Here is a 23451-nt window from a genome sequence, read left to right as displayed (position 1 = left end):
CGGCCATCTTGGAAGCGGGCCGGCGGCGCCGCGCTGCCAGCCCTCAAGATGGCTGGCGGCTGGGCGGTGCCGCGCGGGGGATGTCGGGACAGGTCGCTCCGTTACCGGGGCAACAGGGGGGGGTCGGCCGGGTCTGAGCACCCGGGCAAGGCCTGACTCGGCCCCAGGGCCTGGCCTGGGCCCGCCGCCCTTAGAGCGGGCTACGGGCGAGACTCCGGCCAGGGCCGGCCCGGCCCCGTCCCTTGGAGCACGCCGTTCTATCCTAGCCCGGCCTTGCCCAGGCTCTGCAGCGCAGGCAGGGCCCGGCCCGGCCCCCAAATATTTAGGCAGGAGGAGAAACAACGCCTAGGAGGAGCGAGAAGGTTCCTGCAGGGAGAGGGGAGAGGCCGCGGCAAGCACTGCAGAGGCCGGGCACTGGAGTGGCGTGGTGTGAGCACTGAGTGCTGGGATTTTATCTCTCTAACCCCACGTAAGTGTGTCGGCAGGGAAGGGAAGAAACGACCCCTGCAGTGTTAGATTGAGCAGAGAGGAACGAGACCAGCTCCCTCTCTGTGCAGCTGTCCCTGAGGAAGGTGCCCCTTCTGACAGCCCCAGGTAGGAGTGGGCTCTGGCAGAAACCGGCAGTGGGAGTGAGGGACTGAGAACTGTGCTGAAAGGGAAAGTGAGGGAACAAATATATGCATTATATGTGCTGTGAGGGTGGTGAGGCCCTGGCACAGGTTGCCACAAGTGCTGTTCAACCTGGCCTTGGACACCTCCAGGGATGGGGACTCCACCACCTCCTCGGGCAGCCCTTTCCAATGCCTGACAGACCTTTCCAGGAAGAAATTCCTCCTGATGTCCAACCTGAACCTCTCCTGGCACAGCTGGAGGCCGTTTCCTCTCATCCTTCCCTTGTTCCCTGGGAGCAGAGCCTGAACCCCACCTGGCTCCACCCTCCTGTCAGGGAGTTGGGGAGAGTGAGAAGGACCCCCCTGAGCCTCCTCTTCTCCAGGCTGAGCCTCCCCAGCTCCCTCAGCCCCTCCTGGTGCTCCAGATCCTTCCCCAGCTCTGTTCCCTTCTCTGGACATGCTCCAACCCATCAGTGTTTGTCCTGGAGGGGCCCAGGACTGGACACAGCACTCGAAGTGTGAGTCAGTGACCCCGAGCATGCCAAGGGACGAGCACTGGTGAGTTCCCCTCACACAGCGATCACAGAGGTCGAGGTCGCTGTATTTTAAGTCCCTGATCCCAAATCCAGTGTAATCCCTTCCTGTCCTACCCTGTGCACAGTGGATTGGGTGGGCTCAGTGCCCTGTGCAGTTCCTCTGGGGCATTTGGGAGCAAACATCACCTCCCTCCTGCCACAATTGCACTTTCTTGCCTGACTGAAAGGAATATTGTGTTTGCCAGGCCTACAGGTCTGATCTCCCCTTCCTAGGAAGTTTGTGTTTCCTTCTCCTCTCCCATCTTGCTGACCAGGATGGTTTCTGCAGTGTTTTCTCCTCCCTCCTGTCCATGTTTCTCCCCCCAGGTGGCTCCGGGACAGTTTTTAGTATAACTGCTGTTAGTTCTCCTAAATTACCTGTCATAAAGTTTCTCAGGCATTTTTGAATGGGAGGCTGCAGGGCTACAGAAAATAATAATGATAATAATAGTCGTTGTTGTAATAGTAACTAATCATCTTCCTCCCCAGCAGGTCTGAATTAGGATCCTCTTTCCAGAAGAATCTTTTAGGATGTTAATTGTCACCTGCCCCCAGCAAGGTCCATTGGCACGTTAATGTCCCCTCACTTCTGCAAGTCCCTTTGTTGTCACTGTCTGGGTCAAACAGCTCAATTTACAGGCACACAATTAAACTGGTGCCAATTAGTCTGTAAGGGCTGGTCACAGCTCTGCGGGGATGTGGCAGCCGGGTGCACCTCCACCCACAGATCCCACCTGGAATGCCCGGGGACACTGCACTGCTCCCAGGCTGGGAGGAGAGGGTCACCTGAGCTGCCTGGGGAGGGATCTCTGTCCCTTGTCCCGGCCCAGGCTGGTCCCTGTGAGGCTCCCAGAGCCCAGGTGAGTGTCACCTCCTCACCCACCTGCAGCAGGATCCATGGGGAGGTTACTGACCCTTCAGCTACACTTTGAGGAGAAAAAGACTCCTTTGGTAATGCCAAATGGGGGAGGTTCCCTCTAGCAGAGGCACAGTTTTCCAGTGGGAAACACAGATACAGCAACCACTGCACAGTGTGCCAGGAGCTGAGGGGTGTGGGACCCCCAGCCCTGTGGGTGCCAGCTCCACACACATCCCTGCTGCCATCTCACTCCAGGTATGTCACACCTCATTTCCAGCATTTTCCCAGGAGACCTGTTGCTAATTAAGCGTGATTTTTTTTTAAGGAGTGGCACCATTTCAGGAGGTGAGTTTGCTGAGCCAGGACTGCTGACCTGAGGGACAGACAGCTGGGTTCCTCCACACCTCCCTCACAGCTCAGCTCCAGCGAGGACAAACTCCCACCTTTTCAACAATGGAGGGCAATGGAAACTGAACAGGCCCAATCCCAGCACAGACCACCTCCAGCTGGGGCTGGGAGGGTCCTTGACTGAAGCAATCATGGAATCAGTAAGGTTGGAAAAGACCTCTAAGATCGCCTACCTTTGACCAAATCCCACCACGCCCACTAAAGCATATCATGAAGTGCCACATCCACATATATTTTGAACCCTTCCAGGGGTGGAAGAGGATACAAGCAGTGTCTAAGGTCTGTTGGGCAGCTGAGCTCCTGCTGCAACACTCCCAGCCAGGAGATCCAGCCCTGGATGTGACAAAGCTGTGCTGAACTGGGAGTGCTGGTTATTTACAGACACACCACATAGCTGGAGCTGACAGGATTTCTATGCCTCTTTTCACACTGTGCCTCAAAGGCAACCAGATGATAAGTTTGGCCAGAGAAGCTGTGGCTGCCCCATCCCTGCAAGTGTCCAAGGTCAGGTTGGACGGGGCTTGGAGCAACCTGGTCTAGTGGAAGGTGTCCCTGCCCATGGCAGGGGGTGGAACGAGTTGGGCTTTAACCCTCCCAATCCAAACCATTCCATGACTCCATGAAGGAAGGCTGGAGGTCTTTGCCTCGCTGGTGCAAACACAAAGTGACTCTAGAAAGGAGAGTCAGGAGGTTCTGCCCTGCGTGGGTGGCTCAGGCTGCGCTGCAGGAGTGAGGGCTGTCCCTCTGTGTGTGCCAGAGGTGACTTTGGGAAAGGTGGCTCCACTCACTGCCCTTGGACTGGCAATATGCTCCTTTGGGAATAAGCCAATATTCTGAGAGGACAGATATAACCTGATCCAGGCTTGGCCTTGCTGGGATGTGCTCCAGCCATGACATCACTCAGTAATGCCACGTGTATTTACTACCGGAGAAAGGTGCTGGATTGGAGGCTGAAATCCCTGGTTTATCTCCTGAGCAGGTTAGGAGCAGGAAGCAGAATTAGCAGGCACAGCTTGTCTTTTTCAGGCCAAGAGAATCAGTTTCCACAGCAAACACAGCCCTGCTCTGTCTGAGAACTCACCTCTCCTATTCCCATGCTCCTTGTAAGACACTCTCGTCCCTCTTGCTCTCATCCCCCCAGGGCTCAGGAAGATCCTCAACCCCCCCAGCCCATTTCCACATCCCTTACTCATTTCCACACAGCACTTTGCCAATGGAGGGAATGAATACCTGGAGTCAGGTGGCCACTGCACCATCCACAGACTTCTCACAAACGAGTCAAAGGATTAAATGAAGAGCTGAAGCTGCTGGAAGATAAATTCGGGCTTTTTAAAGGATGAAAAACCGCCCTGTTGCCCCACCAACAGCTAAGGCAGGACTCTGCTCCAGCAGGACAAACCGCCCAGGTCTGCACAGGCTCAGAGTCCCTGGAATGTTCTAGCACCCCCTGGCACAGTGCATCTCTGTCAGGGATTTTTAGATTATTTCTTTGCAGATGACAAATCAAAGTCAAGGGATAGATGTTCCCCTTCAGCACAGCAACGTCAAGTATCCAGGAAAACCTTAGGATTGGGAACAAAGGATGTGCTTAAAAGACTACATGGTTTTTCCTCAAGCACAGTGAAACTCCTCACCAGGAAAGCTTTGTTCAGCCTTTTTGCATGAGCCAGTCCAAACCGCTCACACCTACTCCTTCCTCCAGGAACAGCTTGGGATCAGGGTGACTGCCAGTGCTTCCTGCTGCTGTTAGAGAGGCCAGCATGGCACTGACAATGTTCCTCCCTGGGGCACGGAGGCTCCCCAGCCCAGGGCGAACCCGGGACACGATGCTGGGGTACAAATCTATCTCTGGGTCACCTCTAAAGCCCCGGGAGTGTAGGACAGGCAGGTGACAGATGGCTGGAGGCAGGGGATCACGGGGGCTCCACTGCACCGTCTGCCAGCCGGGGCTCAGAAACTGCCGGAAAAGCCAGCACAGGGAAGGAGCAATGCTCTGAGTGACACGGGCAAGGGGCAGAGCAGGGGGAGGGAGTAGCTGGGTTGTGACTCAGAGCAGATTGCTCAGCAGGAGGGCACTCCCTGGAGAGCTGCTGGAGCGTGTGGAGCTTGGGAGAAGCCCAGGAACCCATCTGTGTGCGGGAGGTGGCTGGAGTCATCTCCAAACCCTGCACACTGGAGGAGGTCACTGAGCAACTGTCACTCCACACCCCTGAAATCCATAAGCAGCCTGGAAACCTAAAGCCTGTCATTAGGAATGATAAAAACAGTAATTAGAACAGGGCTGTCACGAGTTCGCACCTGGAACATCAATACGAGGTGTTTACCCAGCAGCAGGGGAGCACTTCCCTCGGAATCCATCCTCTGTGGATGCACCAGGCACAGAGCTCCACGGACTTACTCTTCACACAGGTGTAAGTCCTGTTGGGAGCTATGTAAATACACTTCATCCACCACCGCAGCAGCTCTGAGCTTTGTGGGGTCCAAAAATGCTGCTGCTGTGCGGGCACAGGAGTTGAATCAGCTCCACCAGTCCTGCTCCCAGTCCTGGGACTCAGCTGGGTGCACAGTGGGCTGCACCGAGGAGTTAAACTCAGATCTGGGGACAAATGAGCTGCACTGAGTTAAACCCTCAAAATGCTGATCTGGGGACAAATGAGCTGTACCAAGGAGTTAAACCTTCAAAATGCTCATTTGGGGATGAGTGAGCTGTACCAAGCAGTTAAACCTTCACAAGAAGGCAGATTTAGGTACAAGTGAGCTGTGCATGAGTTTAGCCATAATCACATCTCACAGAGCTGTGAGAAACGACCTCTTTGTAAAGCAGGTGAAAACTCAGACTTTTATTTGTTAATGGCAGCACATCATGGAACAGCTTAAATTGGAGTGTCCTTAACAACAACAGCAAATACACAGATGGCTTTAAAATGGTTTTATTTAGTAAAACTGAGCGTGTGCAGAGGCGGGGAGGTTCCTGCTGCAGTACAACAGCTGCACTCCTTGCTGCCTTCCCAAATGGCTGCTTGCTTTGCCAAAACTATCACTCTTCAAAATGTTAATAGATGACATTAATTAAAACATGAGCCAAGCTTAAAGTAAAGATTTTTCTAATCAAAATTCTTCTGAAGTTTTATACTCTTGGCCTCTGATATTGGCACCTGACTGGTCACACAGGATTTACCCTGTACTAGTCATAAATCACACCTTGTCTCATCTATTAAAAATAGATTCCCACCCCTTCATCCTGAGAGGAGCTGAGTCAGCAGGGAACTGCACCCACAGTAGCACAGACCAGGAATTTTTGACATTAGGGTTGACATAACAGATCCTTCCCTCACGAGACAGTTGCTGTAAAGCTCCGGGGGAGCTCTGCTGGAGGAGTGAGATGGGTTTGGTCACTCACAGGTGCCAGAGCAGGGGAGGGTCTGATCCAAGTGCCAACTCCAGATGAGACAAGGAGGAGTCCCACAGCAAGGCCTGGAGGGTCAGAGTGCTGTCCCTGAAGTTGGTGTCCTTTGAGCTTGCTGGGACAGACAGAAATAGGCCTGAAAGCACATTCCCCAAGTGGCCTCATTTCCCTGCCCTCACACAATGTTCTCTTTCCTCTTCAGCACCAAGGTATTTATTTTAGGATTTAAGAGCTCACAACCTTTAGTGAAGGATAAAGGTGCTCAACAATTGACTGTAATTTCTTTCTCTTTTAAGTATTGCAATTAAGGAGCAAAAGCCAGCCCAGGGTAGCAAACCCAGGCAGGATAAACATCCCCATCGCACAAGTCTCACCCAGAAAACCAGCAGAGCAGCCCCCAAGGAAATCATCCCCACTCCTGCTGTCAGCTTCCCTTCTCCAAGAACTTCAAAGCCCCTCCCTGACCCAGGCTGAGCATCCAGGCTGTTGTGTTCAAATAGAGAAAGGTCAGGGTGACACAGAGAGGATTCAACTTCCTCCTCAGCGCTGGATCTCTGACCTGGATGACATTCAAGGTTGCCAAGGAAGCAGTTACAGACAACTATATTTAGGAAAACACATATTCCCCCTCTGCTCGGAGGCCAACACTCACCTGCAGAGTTTTCAGGGAGGTCTGACAAGAAGCTTAATGGAAAGGAAGCCAAAAATCCCAACACCCTTTCTTTTGACTGGTTTAGTAGGTCTTACAGAGGAGGAAGATGGGTAGAGATAAAAAGACTAAGCCTAAGTGGAACACAGGACCAGCTTAACAGGCTCAGAATAAACCTCCCTCCTGCTGTTATTTAACAGCAGAGCTGGACACAAGCTCCTGAGCCACTCCTTCCTTCCTGCTGAGCCCATCACAGGGAATTCTCTTCCTGGGGGACTCTGGCACCTCCAGCACAGGAGCACATTCCCTGGGGTTGCCAAGTGACTCGAAGTGCCAAAAAATCCATTGTGGATCTGAGCCCTGCTCCTGGCACAAGGGGGTTAAAACCCAGGACAGTTCTGGGTGAGGTCAGGGCAGAGGTCCCCCTTCCTGAGTCCCAACATATAGTGACAGTGACAGCTGTGCTGGTGCTGCCTCCACACTAGGGCCCTGTAGCCTCCAGGATCTGCTCCATGCATGGGATTCCTCCCTGGGAACTCGGCTTACCTGGTGACACTGGGGGGCTCTGGCAGATGTGTGGTACAAAACAGACACGCTGCAGTCATGGAATCATGGAATGGTTTGGGTTGGAAGGGACCTCAAAGCTCATCTCGTTCCACCCCCTGCCATGGGCAGGGACACCTTCCACTATCCCAGGTTGCTCCAAGCCCCGTCCAACCAGGCCTTGGACACTTGCAGGGATGGGGCAGCCACAGCTTCTCTGGGCAACCTGTGCCAGGGCCTCCCCACCCTCACAGCCAAGAATTCCTTCCCAATATCGCATCTGACCCTGCCCTCTGTCACGTGTCCCGTCCCACCTCCCCGTGCCCCCCGGCCCGGGGAAAGCCCCCCGGGGAGCAGAGGTGCCCCAGCACCCCCTGGCGCGTTTCCCAGCCTGGCCCTTTGCCCCGACACTGATTTTTGGGTACGTCGGTGCCCACAGCGATCACGGCACACCGCGAGTGCCCGCTCCAGGCTGCACAAACCCGGGACACTCCTGGGGCCGGCACAGCCCACACGGCCCTGGGGGGGCCTGTTCCGACCCGATTCCGATTCCGCTCCCGCTGCGCGTCCCCGTCCCTCTCCCATTCCCGATCCTGATCCCGTTCTCATTCCCGATCCCGTTCCCATTCTCAATCCCGTTCCCATTCCCGATCCTGTTTCCGTCCCCGATCCCGGGGGGTCCCCGGGCCCCTCCCTCTCCCGTGGCTCCGCCCCGGAAGTGCCGCCCGGCGCGCGCAGCCAATGGGCGGTGGCGCCGCGGGGACACGTCGCGCGCGCCGCGCTCCCATCGCTCCCCGCGCGCCGCGGGGCGGGGGGGCTGTTGCGGTTCTCCCCCCCCATCCCCGCGCCCGCCAATGGGCGGCGGCGTCTCATCGGGCCAATGAGCGGCGCCGTCTTAGCGGCGCGCGGGGGATGGAGTGCGCGGCCCGGAGCCGCCACGGCGCGCGCCCCCCGCGCTAGGGCCGGAGCGGGACCGAACCCCCCGAACCGCCCCAGGACCGCCCGCACCGCGCCCCCTCCGTGCGGCGGGGCCGCCCGAGCCGCGGGCCTCGCTCCGCCGCGGGGCTGCCCTCGGCCCGCTCAGCGCCCAGCGCCGGTAAGTGCCAGAGGGGCGGTGGGGGAGCGGGGGAGGGACACCGGAGGGCACTGGGGACGAGGGAGCGGGGGTGTCCCGGAGAGGGGCTGCGCGGTCGGGGAGGGGACGGGACGGGGCACCGGGAATGGGGGGAGGGGAGAGTCGAGGGGGATTGGGGTCGAGGTGGGGGCACCAGGGGCGCCGGCAGCGGGTCAGAGGGTGTACCGTCAGCGGCGGTCGAGGGCATCCGGCGGGGGGTCGCGGTGAGAGGAGGAAGCACCGCAGCGAGGGTGGGAAGAGGATGTGCGTTTTTTTGGGGGTGACGAAGGAGGTGAGCGGTCTTTGGGCGGCTGGGTGACTGTTGGGGGGACACCTGGGGGGGGTCGGGAGTGGGAGGGGGCTGCAGGAAGCTGGGGGGAGAGGGGTGGGCGGGGGGTGGTTTGGGGGGCTGCAGAGAGACCCCAGCGGCTGGTCGGTGTTTCGGGGTGCGGAGGCTCGTGGGGAGCCGTGGGAGGATCACGGGGGACCGTGTCGAGCCCGCCGTCCCGGCCCCCCTCCCGCCCCTTTTTTTTCGGGTCGGGGGTGTTTTTTTCGCAAAGGTGCGGGGCGGGGGGGGGAGGGTGGGAAGCGCATTTCGGGGTGAGCGTTGCGCTGGGAGGAACAATACCAAAAGTTGTCTGAAATGGTAATTTCCGTTTCCCATTTCATCATCTCGGGTAGGCGTTAGCCCTGTCCGTGCTGCGCAGGGCCCGAGCTCCGAGCCCCGCCGGTCTGGTTTAGTCCCCGGTTTAATCTTTAAATCGCTCCCTGTTTCTCTCCTCCGAGGAGCCTTTGTGTGCCGGGGAGGGGCCGCTCGACACCTTTGCCCCTTAGAAAAAAGGAAGAGAGGGGGAAAAAAAAAAAAGGCTCCCACCCCCAAACAGCTGCAGCCCAGGACGAGCCTCCCCCAGCCCGGGGACGGATTCATGTTTAGAAAGGCAAATGCGCTCGGGGGGAGCCGCGCTGAGCCGAGCCCTCGGTGCCCTCTGCCCTTTCCCAGAGGGAGCAGCTGTCCGGGTGTGCAGCTCCAAACGGGCCCTTCATTGAGGCACAGGGGCCGTGTGTTTACGGCTTGGCTTCTTCCCCCAGCCTTGGGGATATGTTTTGGTATCCAGTTGCAGGAAAGGGTCCCTCCCCCCTCCTGGTTTTGTACACAAAGTGCTCTCTCACCGCTGGGGACACGGCTCTATAGGCAGAGAGCGAATTCCAGGCAGCTCTTGAAGCAAAATTACCTCCTGAGATGGCTTCTGAAATGGGGGATACACCACTTTTATCCTTCTGTAGGCAAAGATTTTTAGGTGAAAACAGCTCTAATGGCCCTGTGCTTTCCTGAAATCTGTATAAATTTAAGGAACTTGGAGTTCAGTGTATTTCTCCTTTTTTGTTTTGTTCATAAAATGGAACATTTTTATACAACCACTCCAATTATTTCCTTTTTCTGTGGGGGAAAACCACTCCATGGAGTCCTGGAGAGGGAAAAGGAGATTAACTCTCACATGTTTCCAAACGACACCAGCAGATTCTTTGTGTGTGCCCTACCGGGAACTCAATATTTGGCTTGATTAGCTTAAAAAAGGAAAACGTTGGCGTTTTTACAGGCTGGATTTCCTGGCGGATTCTGGGTTGGAGCAGTCTCAGATGGTTGTGGGGTGGTGGAAGGGGTTGGAAGGTGATGTGGAGCAAGGCGTACACCGAGTTCTGTGCCTCAGTGGGGAAACTCTGGGACAGTGTTTCCTTAGAGCACCAAACGACGCCCTGCTGGTGTGACCTGCTTTCTCTCTGTGGGAAGCACTTGGCAGTGCAGGATCAGGCTCGGGAGTGGTCTGTGCCCGCTGGGGCTCTGGGAGAGCTGGTCAGGGTCTGTCCCCAAAGCCGTGTCTGTGCTGCCCCAGGTGTGCCGGGTTTGTGGAGCTCAGCGGTTTCCAGGCTCCGGGTCTCTGCTTCCAGGAGAACTCGTCAGTCCCACGGGAGGTATCGGACCTGCTGAGGCACATCCAGCCCGGAGCAGGGCTTGCTGTGAGCCTGGGCCGGCAAGCTGGGGCCTGCGGCACCCCCAGGCTCAGCTGAGTCACAGCGAGGGCTGGTTTGTGAAACTCCTGCAAACTGAGCTGCCTGTGCAGAGAACAACACGCTGGGCCTGGAGCACGGAGAGCCCTCATTCCAAACTGTACTTGCCTTATTCCTGCTGTAAATAGTGGCTGAGAATCCCCGGCCATGTCAGCGCCGGCTGCTGCGGCTGCCTGGAAACTGGAGATGTTGCATTTCGTGTTCCACAATTGGTTCTGCTGTTCAGTTCTGCTTCTGCTTTTAGAAATGAACTCTTGTCTGTCTCTCCATTTCATAAAAAAACATGGCTCAGGGTGAATTTTTTTTTTTTTAATGGGCTGCTTTTTGTTTTTATGATGTTGCAACAGCATTTTCTCAGACTTAAACCTGCAGATTGTCCAGTTGTGGTTGGGTTTGGATGGGGGGAAGGAAACTAAAAAAAAAAACAGAAAGCCCCAAAGCAAAACGCCTTTGTCTTAATTTCTTTCTTCGTGTGTGGTAGCCAACCTGGTAAGATTATTTTATTTTTTACTCAAGTTTTAGTGGACTAAGTCCCCCAAAATGCCCATGAACAAAGCGAAGCGTGTCGTGGTGTCGTGCCGCGTTCTTCTGCTGCTCAGCAGAGCAGACAAATGTATTTCTCTGGGGTCAGTGAGACTCGTCATGTTAATCAATACTGTACCAGCAGTGTTCCCTTTCCAGGGAACCAGATGGGCTACTTACAACTGGTGCTGATTATTTTAACTGTGTAATTGTAACATGGCTGCGTGATGACAGTGTTTCCTGCAGATACTTCAAAGGAAGGTTCCCGACGAGTGTGTCTTTACAGTGTTTAATCTGCCCTCTTTGTCTTTATGTTGTGGCTTTTGGACATGTGTTTGAAGTACTAAGAGTGTTTTCTTTCTTACCTCCTGCTTTTATATGCATTAAAAGGAAGCAATGCTGTGGAATGATGAAGCGTCTTCAGTGTGGGAATAAACCTGGGGTTTTAGAGGCTCCCATAGTGGTGTTTCACTGAGTTTTAGATCCAGGCGGTGACTAAGGCAAAAACTAGGAAGAGACTGAAGTGGCTGTGAGGAAATGGCAATATTTTTTTTTTTTAAATAGTGCATGTGGCTTTGTTTTGGGGAAAATATGTTGTGTGGTGACTCGAGTCTTAACTGGGACAGACTAATTACTCGGTGAAGAAATCCTTCTCTGAGGGAAGGAAACACGCAGGGCCAGAGCTGGTTAATTACATTTTGTAAAATTATGGAGTGATGGCTTTCTTAGGAGGTCTGCACCTCTTCCTGCCCCTCTTCCTGCCCTGTACCTGAATTTCAGGCTCAGCAGTTGCCTTACAGATTGAAATTCCTCCTGGGTATTAAGATTTGATGGTGGTAGACCCAGAGCAAGTAGTGGCAGGTACTGCTGCTTTTCAGTACAGTAAAGCAAATAATACTGGAAAATATTTACATGGGGGTTGTTATTCTCCTCGTATTTCCTTGATGAGCTCTAGTAAAGGTGCTTGTGTGCTCCCTCCATCGCCAGGGAGAATTCCCTGCATTTAGGTTGTAAAAGGCTGCAGAGAGAAACTGGTGTCTCCATAGCAAAGATTCCAGGGTTTCGTGATCAGCTCACATATATTTTTACCCCCATCTAATTTAAACCAGTCTGCACGACACTCACAGGAATGATTTGTATGCAGCTTTTAAATATTTTCCTCCTTCCTGCGTGAGGGATTAGCGGCACGGAGCTGCTTTTTCGGAGGGTTCTCAGCCAAGTGTTACGTAATTTGTGTGCCACCGATGCACGGCCATAAAAAATACTCCCAGCAATGGTAAGGGAAAGCTTGTGTAGGCAATTATTTGAAATCACAAGCGTCCTAAGCAGGTTTGTGCAGCCTTAAAAGTCTGGGCAAAACGCTGCCTTTGGAATCCTGCTGCTAAGGGGGGTGGGAAGCTGTCAGTGCCCGTGCTCTGGAGGCTGGTTTTGAGCGTATTCCGCTCCAATTTCCAAGCTTTCCTGTGTGAGAACTGGTGTTTTCTGGTGGATTTTCTCATGCAACTGTTGGGTATTTAAAAATATTAATTTCTTTGAGTCTGGGTGGTGCTACTTCAGCTGGGGCTGCTTGTAGGTGATGCCAATTTGTAATCTTTTATGAGGGGCTGAAAAAAAAAAAGGTAAAAAGAAGCTTAAATGCTAATAGGAGTGAAAAATCTGCTCGGCCTGGAGTGCACGTAAAGGAAGCGGGTGCACGTTGGGCTGTGGAGTCTCCATCAACTGAGCTGGGGGCTTTTAAAAATCTGCTCTAATTTTTATGCTGCATGTGGAATGGCTAATCCCATAAAAGCCTTGCACCTTTTGACAGATGAAACGCTGCTGTTCTTCACTTATTTGAGCAAAATATTTTTATAGATGGTATTAGCGCCGTGGCTCCGAGGGTAATGCAGCCCTTACACGAGGAAGATCTTGCTTTGATCTGACAGCTTTCAAGATCCATTTCCAATCATGGAGTTCCATTAACTCTGTTTGTAATGGCACCCTCAGACTTTTTTCTCTTGTTTATGTGACTCTTTGGCATGTTAACATTGCTCTGTATTTGAGTTCTCTTTAATAAACTGAAGGAGTAATTGGGGTCAGGAAGGGAAATAATCATGTTAGAAGGTGCAGTTAATTATATCTGGTATTTTGGGCTCCATAATTCTTCCTCTTGATTCTAATGTTTTCTTTGAGTTGTAGGATGTAGTGAAATTATGAAATCACCAAAATAGGACAGTGGGGCAGGATGGTGCCTGAATGGTTCATTTTGGGAGTGTGAAGTGAATGTGGCTAGATGGCCATGAGGGTTGTTGGAGGTGTGGTTTCCCTGGTGAGTTGCCTTTTCCCTCTTCTGTGTGGTCCAGTGTCCATCCAACTGGCCCTGTGTCTATCCAGTGGGATTGTGTGTATCAGTCCAACAAGGTCGGTATGGTCTTATGTCTATCCAACATCATCTTTGTGGTCCTACACCTCTCCAACATGATCTGTGTGGTCCTGTGTCAGTCCCAATGGGATCTGTGTGGTCCTGTGTCTATCCAGCATGATCCATGTGTTCCTGAGTCCCTTGAGGATGGCATGGGAGCCCTGTGTCTCAGCAGCCCCCCGTGCAGGGGTTCAGGTGGGTGGTGGGTGCTGGCTGTCTGCATGAACAGCCTCCCCTCTCTCTCTCTGCTCCTCCTCCCTTCGGGCACTGCCGGCATCTCGCCAGGCCTGGTTTTTCCTGCTTCTCTCAGTGTTGGTTGTGGGAAGGCGTGAGCTGCCAGAGAGCACTACTCCTGAACCCCTCTATCCTCGGGTTAATTCTCATTTCTGGAGTTCACCATGTGAGTAAGTCATGCTGCTCGTGTCTGTGTAGCTGCTGTGAGCAGAGGCTGGAATTGCAGCCTGGGCAGGCTGAGGGATTGGGAGACACTTCCCCACCGTACTCGGCGAGGCGGGTGGTGGTGACGGGGAGGGAATTGGCTGCTGGAGCCAGGAGAAAGTGATGTTTTTTTCTAGGTCAGGGTTGAAGGCACTGTCAGGGCGGTGATGTGCAGCATATATTACTGTCTGCATTGTCCCTGCCATATGGATGTGTGCAGCACTGCCCTTGGCATTCAGGCATTGAATTATTTATCCTCTCCAAATCTGGAGGCAGCCTTTTTTCCCCTGCTCGAAGAAAACCAAACTTAGTCGATGAGTGTTTTTAAAATAAACCTTCCACTGTGAATTACTGCAGTGGCAGGAGCAGGGTATTGATTGTATGTTGCGTTTGGATTCGGAAACCAAAGGTTACAACACTGGATATCTTGTGGAAACACTGAAATATTTATTTTGCTGTTAAGTGCAAGTGTGTGTGTGCTGGTGCTGGGTTTGTGTGTGACTGAAATACCATGTAATGAAATTCACGGACTTTGAGAATGGAAAGGGTAGAAAACTTTGTACTGGGTGTAAAAGCAGCTTTGTCTCAGCTGTGTGAGGGGACTAATGCTTTTCCAGGGAGAAGGCAGCTCCTTTCCTCTTGTGCTGTGTTGGATTTGCTCTGAGAGCAATGTTAAGGTGGTCCTTGTTTGGGTGATGGGCTCCAGGTGCTCACTGAGGACGTGGGTGTGTGCAGGGTGTCACGAAAGGGTGGTTACAGGGTGGGGGAAGTCAGGGCAGGGAGGGGAAGCAAACGCTGGAGGAAGCTGGCTGTGTAATTTATTTTTAAGACACTGACAGCTTTGCAGGATAAAAAAGGTCTAGCATAATTTACCTTTAGAGCAGCATAAAGCTGCTAAAACTGTGTCACAGGCACGGGGAAGAATCAGAGAGAGAGAGAGAGAGAGTCGAGAAGGGAGATGTTACCCTCTAAAAAATTCACCATGATCTGGAGGCAGCGTGTCCCTGAAGGCTTTGCAGCCGGAGGCTGGAGAGCTGGGCTTGGAAATACAGTGCTGCCCTCAATATCTGGATGTGAAATGAAAGGATGTGTAATTAGGAACTGTGAAAAAAGGCATTAAATAGCTTTAGAGGTGAATGGAAGCTTCATTATTAAGCACCAACTGCTTGACTGCAGTTCATGGTGCCTCTTCCTTTCGACTCACGCACACATGAAAGTGCTCCCCGCCCCCAGCGCAGCCTTATCGGCTTATCTGGGCAGGAGTTCAGAGCCATAAAAACTATATCCTGCTTACACCTTCCAGCCGATCCTGTGACCTGCACTGTGTAAACAAGTTGTACCAGGAGCTCCAAATGACTGGTAAGTAGCTGGGTTTCTGCAGACTGGCGAGGTCCAGGAGCAGCCAAGATAAAGTTCCAAGAAGTTCTCCGTTGGGAATGGTCTCCTGATAGCTGCTACAGGGAGGAGGTGGCAGGGCTGAGATCCTGCTGACTGTGGCAGTGACCAGATCCCTTGGGAAGGAGTAATCTTTGGGATAGACTTTACACTCCGGGACTGGTGTTTTCCATGTTCTGCAGGAGGGTGGTTGCTGCAGATTGTGAAATGTCAGCGTTGTCGTAATGACAACACAGCTCTTGCTGCGCCGACTGGCGTCCTGCGATTGCGTCAGGCCTGGGGTGGACTGGAGATGTAAGCCTGCCTATAAATATATCCATATATCTTTGGATGGATGGATGGGATTAGCCATGGCAAAGCTGGAAAGAGATGTAGGTAGTGCAGGGAAGGGATGTGTGAGTGGGGGGGACACACAGACATCCTGCTCTTGGCTGTGCTCTGGGGGTTTAAATACCCCAGGGTGCTCTGGTTACAGTGTTTGGCTGCTGCTCACCCCAAGCTCCTTGGTTTCATCTTGCAGCTCAGCATAGGCAGATCCATTTATCTGAGCTGGACTGTGGGCTGTAATGAGCAAGTCTGGGGATTTTGTGTCTAGAACTTCACCTTTTGAGCAGTCCAAGGGTTGAGTACACAGGTTTGAAGATGAAAATCTGTTCTCCTTGAATGTTTGGGTGGTTTCTTGTCCCACCAACTCAGAAGGACGTGGGGAACATGCTGGTTTTTGGAATTAGGCTCCCTGATAAGGGCTCCGTGTTCTCCAGCCTCCCTCCTTGCTGTGGCCTGTCCCGGCACGCATCGGGTCCTGTGTGGTGGCTCTCCCGGGCTCTGAGCTGTTTGCTGTTTCCATTTTTCCAGCAGCCCAGAAGGTTTCTGGCTCTCTGACGGGGATCTGAGGTGCCTGTGTTACTCAGCTGCTCTGTTGTGGGTGACGGCAGTGAATTCAATTCCCTTCCCCTGTGATCAGTGCTGGCACTGGGGTGTTAAACTGGTTCTGTGGTGAGAGCTGAATTCCTTTGAGTTATCCTTCATCCAGGGGGAAGGGATCAGACGAGGAGGCAACTCTGTGGCTCTTTCCTGGTGTGCTGAGTGTACTCCTTGGTTAGGGAGCTAGAGGTTGTAGTCTTAAGCACTGGATTTAATTTCCTTCTGCAGCGTGTTCTGTCTGTAAGCTTCCCCTGCTTCACCCACCAGGATGTGTCCTCTCCCTCCTGGCCATCCCTCCCCCTTCCCAGGAGCCTCATCTGATGGAGATTCTGCACTTGCCTTGGTCCTCCTCATGCAGGATTCTTGTCTCTAATTTTAGCCTGTCTGCCTTTTGATGTTCCTTCCCGTCTGTTCCTGCCTTTCTCCTTCTCTCTGAGATCATCCTGCGTCTTCCTCTCCTTCTGGAGAGCTGGGCCTTCTTTTTCCATGGCGGCAGGGAAGTACTTGGGAAAGGAGCGAAGCTGTGTTGAAGTGAAGGATCCATGGGCATGGGTATTGCTGGCAGGGATGTTAGGGATGCTGTGCTGTGCCGTGCGCTTACAGGGAGCAGCTCCTTCCCTCTCCTGCATCTCCCTCACCACTTAACTCTTCCTGCTTGGATCTGCTCTTGGAATCTCTCCTGTATTATGGATTCATCCTGTATTTGTTCGACAGAGCTCTTCTATGAGGTTACCAGTAGTGCTGCCCAGCAGCCTGGTGTCCCTGAATCTCCTGCCCTTTTCCCTGCAGGAAAGCTGCAGGAGGCCTGGTTTTCCTGGGAATCTGACTCCATGTTAGTGTGCATTTGCTTATGTTTATAGGGAAAATTACTTCTCTGATGTGGAGGCATTTGACACAGTCAGGCAGTTCCCTGCAACGGGATGGGGAACCCATCAGGGAGCACAGGGAAATCCGACCCTGGAGCCTGGGTATCCGGGAAGGCCTCTCGGCCTGGTGGGATTCACCTGCTCAGAGCCTTGTGAGCGCAGTGTGTGGAGCATAATCTGATTTGTGCCTGGAATATAAATCCTGGCTGTTGCAGACGTGCAGCCTGAGGTTTTACAAGTTCTTTTGTGAAAACAACATTCAGCCCCTCCACCGCTGCAGCGAGGAGCTTCCCTGGAAACCCAATCCCAGCAATTAGTGAGGTTTGCAGAGGATCCTAGCAACTGCTGCTGGGCTTTGAATGGCAGGGTTTAGTTCTGTTTATTAGTCTGATGTTTGTTGCTGTTTTCTGTGCCTCGTATGGAGGTACATAAATTAAACCACAAGAAGTTCCACCTCAACATGAAGAAGAACTTCTTTCCGTGAAGGGTGGCAGAGCTCTGGAACAGAGGGTGTGGAGTCTTTCTCCCTGGAGATATTCCAAACCCACCCAGACACCTTCCTGTGTCACCTACTCCAAGTCACCCTGCCTTGTCAGGGGGTTTGGACTGGGTGATCTCCAGAGGTCCCTTCCAACCCTATTTGGTGATATCCTTCCTCCACATCCTATGGAGGGAAAGGTGGAAGGAGCCATGGATCAGTGACTAAATGAGCTGGAGTGATAATGGGAATGCTGCTGTGGGCTCTGCAGCAAGTGATCCTCAGGGAAAGTGGAGCACGGCTGGAATATATTGGGTGGTGTGTGACTCTGCTGTTTGTGGGTAACCTGAGCTCACCTGTGAGGAGTTTTGTTACCCAGATACTCCCTGACCTGACTTGCTTTTGTCAACAGTGGCTGGGGATGATTCGGGAGCGATGCTTTCCACGAGGCTGGTTATGTAAAACCTTAATGCGCCGCCTTGTTCCAGCTCAGCTTTACAACGTGCGCGGGGCTCCGAGTGGAACTTCAAAGGAGGGAGTTTGCTTTATGGTTGAACCTATGAGCAGTTTTATGTGCAGGGTGGAGTGAACTCGTGGAGAAGATTGCAGTTTTCCCACTGTCATAAAAAGTTACGATCCTCCTGATCCGAGCATTGTTCCGTAGGCGGAGGCAGGAGGCAGATGCAGAGGTCAGTGGGAGCGTGCACGGAGAGGGCTCAGATGTGCCAGCGCAGTGAATGCCCTTCTCTGTGCTCCCAGCTCTCCCAAACAGCTTCAAAAAGTGCCTTGTGCTCTTTCTGGGGCTTCCTAAGAAACCTGCACCTGTGTTACTCGTGGAACAGGCAGAGCATTTCCATGGGAAAGGAACTTGGCAGGGCAGCCGTGGAAGGCAGCTGAGGGGGGGCTGTTTTCCAGGGCAGTATTTTAAACTCTTCTTAAAACGTGGCGCTTCAGTGGCAAAGACTGTAAGTCACTTTATAACCTTTCTTTCTTTGGGCTTTTCTTTGGGGTATGAGCCAAGGGAGTTAAAAAAATAACCGAGTGACTGCATCTTGATGAGTCTCATTCCAATTAAGTTCCCTCATGCTCCCTAGAATGTTCAAAAACTGAGATATATTCCCTAAAAAAAGGCTGTTCAGGCGAAGTGATGACAGTGGGAGAGTAGGATCACCTTGTACAGCCTTAATTGTGGCCTTTTCTGAAACCATTTCAGTGACCTGTAGAGGGGTATAAAGTTCTCCTAGCTGTGGAGTCACCACTCCAAATTCTGAAGTATAAAACCCTTCCCAGTTTTCAGTGAGTTATAACTGATTAAAATAAGTCACTATTCCAGTTTCAATCAGATCTCTATAAACTTAACCCCTCCTTTAAACCATTTTCTGCTGAGATAGGGAGGTATAAATGTGCCCTTTGTTTGCATATAGGAAAATTAAAGGGTCACAACATTCAAAAAGTGCATTTGAGATCTTCTGAAAAGCTGTTCCTTAAAGAAATTTTTTTTAATAGAAATGGGCACATACCTTGGGTAGGGTGGGTTGTATCCCATTCTTTCATCTTGAAGAATTTTATTCTGAATACATTAAAACTTGTGGGGGGGGAAAGACTCTGATCCCTCTCTTTGGATGACCCATTAGCTGCTCCAGCTGCCTTTTATTTATTTTTGTAGACACATGTGTGAATGTAAACATTTTATCTGGAATGGCCTCGCAAATGTTCCCGCATTAACATATATTGTCATGGAGAATAATTTTCATTTAACTGTAATTTGCTTTATATTTTCCTGCCTGGTTGCCATGGAAACGCAGACGGATGTGGCAAGGACTCCTCACAGGAGCCAGGTTATGGATTGCCTCTCTAATGGACCTCTGTTAATCATGCTGCAGCTTCCACCGGAGGAACCAGGGCTGTTTGCAGGAGACACTTCATTTAGATAAACCGTGAGATGCCCGTGGTACCTCAGCTTAATATCCAGACTTATCAAGGGTGCTTTTTCCTTCTGCAGAAGTTTTGTCATAAGAACTATGTCCTGTGATTGTGGAATTGAGATATATTTAAATTTAATGGCAGTTAGACTTGATTTTCAATTTTCATTTCATTTGCCGGAATAGCTTAACTGGTAACGCTCTTTCCTTGGCTCAGTTTAAGATCTGAAACGTTTGAAACAGAGCAGTGAAACATTTGTTATCCTTATCCTTGTGCAAGAAGTTGACTTGCTTTTCATAGTAATGTGTCTGTGCTTTTGCGTTTGCTTTTGGCTGCCAGCAGGTGGAAAGGGGGTGAAGATGGATTTTATTACATTTGTTGTCTGTGGATTTTGGGTCTGTTTTGCACCTTCTGTTTTTGACTGCCTTGTCCAAGGCTAGTGTTCTAGCTGAGCCCAACACAACTTGTCCAGAGAAGAGAACGGAGCTGGGGAAGGGTCTGGAGCACTGGGAGCGGCTGAGGGAGCTGTGGGGGCTCAACCTGGGGAAAAGGAGGCTCAGGGGGGACCTTCTCGCTCTCTCCACCTCCTTCCCAGCCGCAGCCAAGTGATGAGACATCTCCGGAATCGCTGCACCACGGTGATGACTCCTCCTACCCTGGGTCTCTGATGGCAGCGGTGGTTCTGGAGCAGCAGCAGCCACTGGCCTGGCCTTAATTGCAGAGGGATCCCAGGGCAGGAGATGCCTCCCTTGCAAGGGCAGCAGTGGCACGTCTGGCAGAGATGCTGTGTTCCTGGTGACTGTCCCATCGACGTGGCCCAGAAGGCCAGTGGCACCTGGCCTGTACTAGCCATAATGTGGCCACAGATCCAGGGCAGTGGACCTGTGGCCACATTGGCCAGTGGATTCTGTGATCTCCAGGATTATCAGTGCTCAGATTCCTGACATTTTAGGATGCACTGAGAATGATCTCTGCCTTTGTCCATGTCCACTAGCTTGTTGAATCCTTGGAAGGAGCTGCCTTCCAGCTACTGAGATAAGAATCACGGTGGCATTGGTTCAAACTGAACTCACCAATTAGCAAATGATTCATTCTTACTTTGGGGATGAGCTCAAGGAGAGAAAACCAACCACCCAGGATTCTCTGCTCTGTGTTTTTTCATGACAGAAACCTCATCTCAGATTGTATAGAGCATGAATTTCGTTTGTCTCCTGAATGAGAACCCTCAAAATGAATTTTTAGCCGGGTTTTAGATTGTTTTTTGACCCTTTCTTTGCTGCTGGTTGTGGTCAGATGCCCATGGCCGGTTATGTAAGGCCAGATTACTCCAGCACGTGGATGCTTCCCCATGCATATGGTCTCACAGTTATTTCTTGGTGCTTTACAGAAGGAATTGGGTAACATTTTGTTCTGTAATGCAGGATGAAGAAACCCAGCATGTCTTTCTGTAATGGCGTATAAACAAGTAGTGTAACATCCTATTTAAGGCATTCGGAGGAGGAAGGGCTTGGGAGGGGAGGCAGGGCTGAAGCAAAGCTTGATTTTCCTTAGACCTACACACCAGATTTGAGTAATTTTGCCTTCTGTGAACACTGTATTAGAAATGAGCTGGTTTTGAGGTGTATAAGCTCAGTTCTGTGTGTGCTGTGGGTATGGAGGAACCCTATTCACCTCTGGCCCCCTCTGTATGTCTTTCACTGGGTGATGTTGGTGCTCTTTTGCTATTCACAAGGGGCAAATGTGCTTCACAACAGCTAATTTTAATAAAAGTCTGAAAAATTGCTAGGTTCTGCTCAGGACTTTTGGGTCGTGTATGGACTTTGGGTCTTGTATAGACTTTTTGCATTTTTTCTCCATTATTTTTATTTTTCCTCTTTTTTCTACCTGTTATTCCATAAATGCTCCAGATTGAGCATTTGTGTTACTCAGTGACATGTTTGGGATACCCAAATTCACCTCTGCAGAGGGGTAGGTGATACCTTCTGCATTCTGGCAGTGCCGTCTCTAAACTCTAAAGATAGTACTCTAAAGATCTAAACTAAGGATGAGACAGTCAGAATTCCTGGCAATTTGTGAAATTACAAACACTTTCTGTAATTCATAGGTTTATATGCATTTTATTTTGTTTTTGCTTAACTTCAGCTACCTGAAAACCAAGTGTTTGTAACCAAATGCTTTATAATCTGAAGACCTTTTATGTGAGAGTTGTTAAAATATGGAATAGCATGAGAAAATATTAGGAAGCAATTTTTGGAGCTGAAGTTGAGTTGGTATTTCCAGTATCACAGGAACAGCATTGTGTGGGAATGAAGGCAGAGGTGCCTGATATGGTTCAAGTCCTTCCAACCCAAACCATTCCATGATTCCATGCTATTTTCAGGGTTCACTTATTTGCATTTGGGTTCAGATGGCAGCTTGTGCTTTACTTTATCAGAAGTCATAGAAAAGTGTTAATTGCAGATAAAGCACTATAAAGCCAAACTGTCATTTTCATGACCCCTGGGTTGACTTTGAGCCACTCTACATGCCATGTCCTGCCGTGAACACAGCGTTGAATTTGACTCCATTAATTGTTGGGGAAATGTGGGAAGGAAGAGCACTTCTAACATGTGGCTGTTCCCAAAAAATGGTGCAAATCAAGATGAGCTATGGGGCTCTGGAGCGTTCAGAGGAGCTGCCTTGTCGTAGGAAGAGGGATTTCTTCAGGGAGTGGGTGAATTGTTTCCTTCTGCTCAGAGCAGCCTCTTAATGAGCTGCCCTCTCCAGGGTGCAGAGAGATGGCCAACTCCAGCCTGGGAGGCTTCCACCACATCACTGCCTTTGGATGGCTCGATCTAAAAATACATCCCTGCTGCACAGTGGATTTGAGGCACGTTAATCTGTTCCCTTTAGGAAGGAGACTTGTACTGGATGAACTACTGTGGAAACTGTATTTTTGCTGTGCAGTGTTACCAGTTTTCTTCTTCCAGCAGCAAAATGTTGTGGAAATCATTGTTCTGCTTGGAATTCCCTCTCTGACAACAATAGCAGCAATGGGGTGGGGTGGTTTGGAATTGTTTAATGAGGAAAAGTTTTGGAGGAGCAAGCTCTCCCAGGCTGCACAGGCTCCACCACGTGATTTCTCTTTGCCATTCCGTCTCCTGCTGGAGCGGCCGCGTTCCCACTGCTGGGATAGTTCTGACCACTCCTAGCTCTTCTGGCACAGTTGTGTAAGGACACTGGGATTTGAGTTGGATTTTGGTTCGTTTGGTTGTAATTTAGCATGTTTTCCTGGGATGAGGAGGAATGGGAGCCTGCCAGGATAACACCTCAGAGCAGTCCTGGAGTTATTGCTACCTCTGAGTGCAATGACTCATCCCGAAGCAGACAGCTCGTGCCCTCGATCCTCACTGGAGCTCCAGACACGTTCCCATGATGTGCTGCAGTGTTTCTGGCTGCAGGCTCAGCTGTGACGCCGCTGTTTATTGTCAGCCTTTGTTTCCAGGTAACTTTGGGGAATGTTTTAGGGCAGCAGCAGGGCCAGTTCAGACACAGCGTTGTGGGCTGGAGGTGCGTTTGCTGCCTGGTGTTGAACAACTCAGTAGCTGATGCTCTCCAGCGAGTTACAACTTGACTTGCTGCTGTTTGTGCCAGTGGGAAGCTGCAGTGGGGCGTTTGAGGTCTGGGATCCACAATGACTTGCAGCAGGGGTTGCGTAAGTGTGTGGAGCTCTCCGGTCCCGGCACTTTGTTTTTCTGTGTGTTCCAGGAGACGCAGCTTTTGCCTCTCCAGCTATTTAAGATTCAGAGTGTATTTTCCTCCTTTGATGTTTGGCATACCTTGACAGGCTGAGGGAGCTGGGCTTGTTCAACCTGGAGAAGAGAAGGTTCTGGGCAGACCTTAGAGCCCCTTCCAGTGCCTAAAGAGGCTCAAAGAGAGCTGGAGAGGGACTTTGGACAAGGGCCTGGAGGGACAAGACATGGTGGGATGGCTTTAAACAAAAAGAAGGGGAGATTCATATTAGATATTAGGAGGAAATTCTTCCCTGTGAGGGTGGTGAGGCCCTGGCACATGTTGCCCAGAGAAGCTCTGTCTACCCCATCCCTGGAAGTGTTCCAGACCAGGCTGGATGGGGCTTGGAGCAACCTGGTCAAGTGTTCCACCCCATGGCAAGGGGTGGAACAAGATGAGCTTTGAGGTCCCTTCCAACCCAACCCATTCCATGATGTTGACACTGGAGCTCACTTGCTGTGTCTGCTGGACTTTTACCTGCTCCACCAGTCCCTGTTTTCC

General features: G+C 51.5%; 1 protein-coding gene and 1 long non-coding RNA gene across 2 annotated transcripts in view; one reads left to right on the top strand and one right to left on the bottom strand.

The window, feature by feature from the left end:
• Positions 1 to 5367: 5367 nt before the first annotated feature.
• On the bottom strand, positions 5368 to 7181 carry LOC120323848. The gene is made up of 2 exons (XR_005564745.1): positions 7055 to 7181; positions 5368 to 5974 (listed from the first exon to the last, which is right to left on the bottom strand). It is a non-coding gene; the product is annotated as an uncharacterized LOC120323848 (long non-coding RNA).
• Positions 7182 to 7910: 729 nt separating this feature from the next.
• The window catches only part of LOC120323851 (translation initiation factor IF-2-like), a 47482-nt gene continuing 31941 nt past the window's right edge, over positions 7911 to 23451 (top strand). Inside the window, exon 1 of the mRNA XM_039384471.1 lies at positions 7911 to 8147. Within this exon, the coding sequence (XP_039240405.1) occupies positions 7932 to 8147 (216 nt within the window). The 5' untranslated portion in view covers positions 7911 to 7931. The remainder of the gene's footprint in view (positions 8148 to 23451) is intronic.

This window comes from Pipra filicauda, unplaced genomic scaffold (assembly GCF_003945595.2).
Source record: "Pipra filicauda isolate LSUMZ 115617 unplaced genomic scaffold, ASM394559v2 scaffold357_size738173_pilon, whole genome shotgun sequence".
NCBI classification, from domain to species: Eukaryota; Metazoa; Chordata; class Aves; order Passeriformes; family Pipridae; genus Pipra; species Pipra filicauda.
Note: the sequence above shows the minus strand (reverse complement) of the source record. Positions and strands in the feature narration are given on the sequence as shown.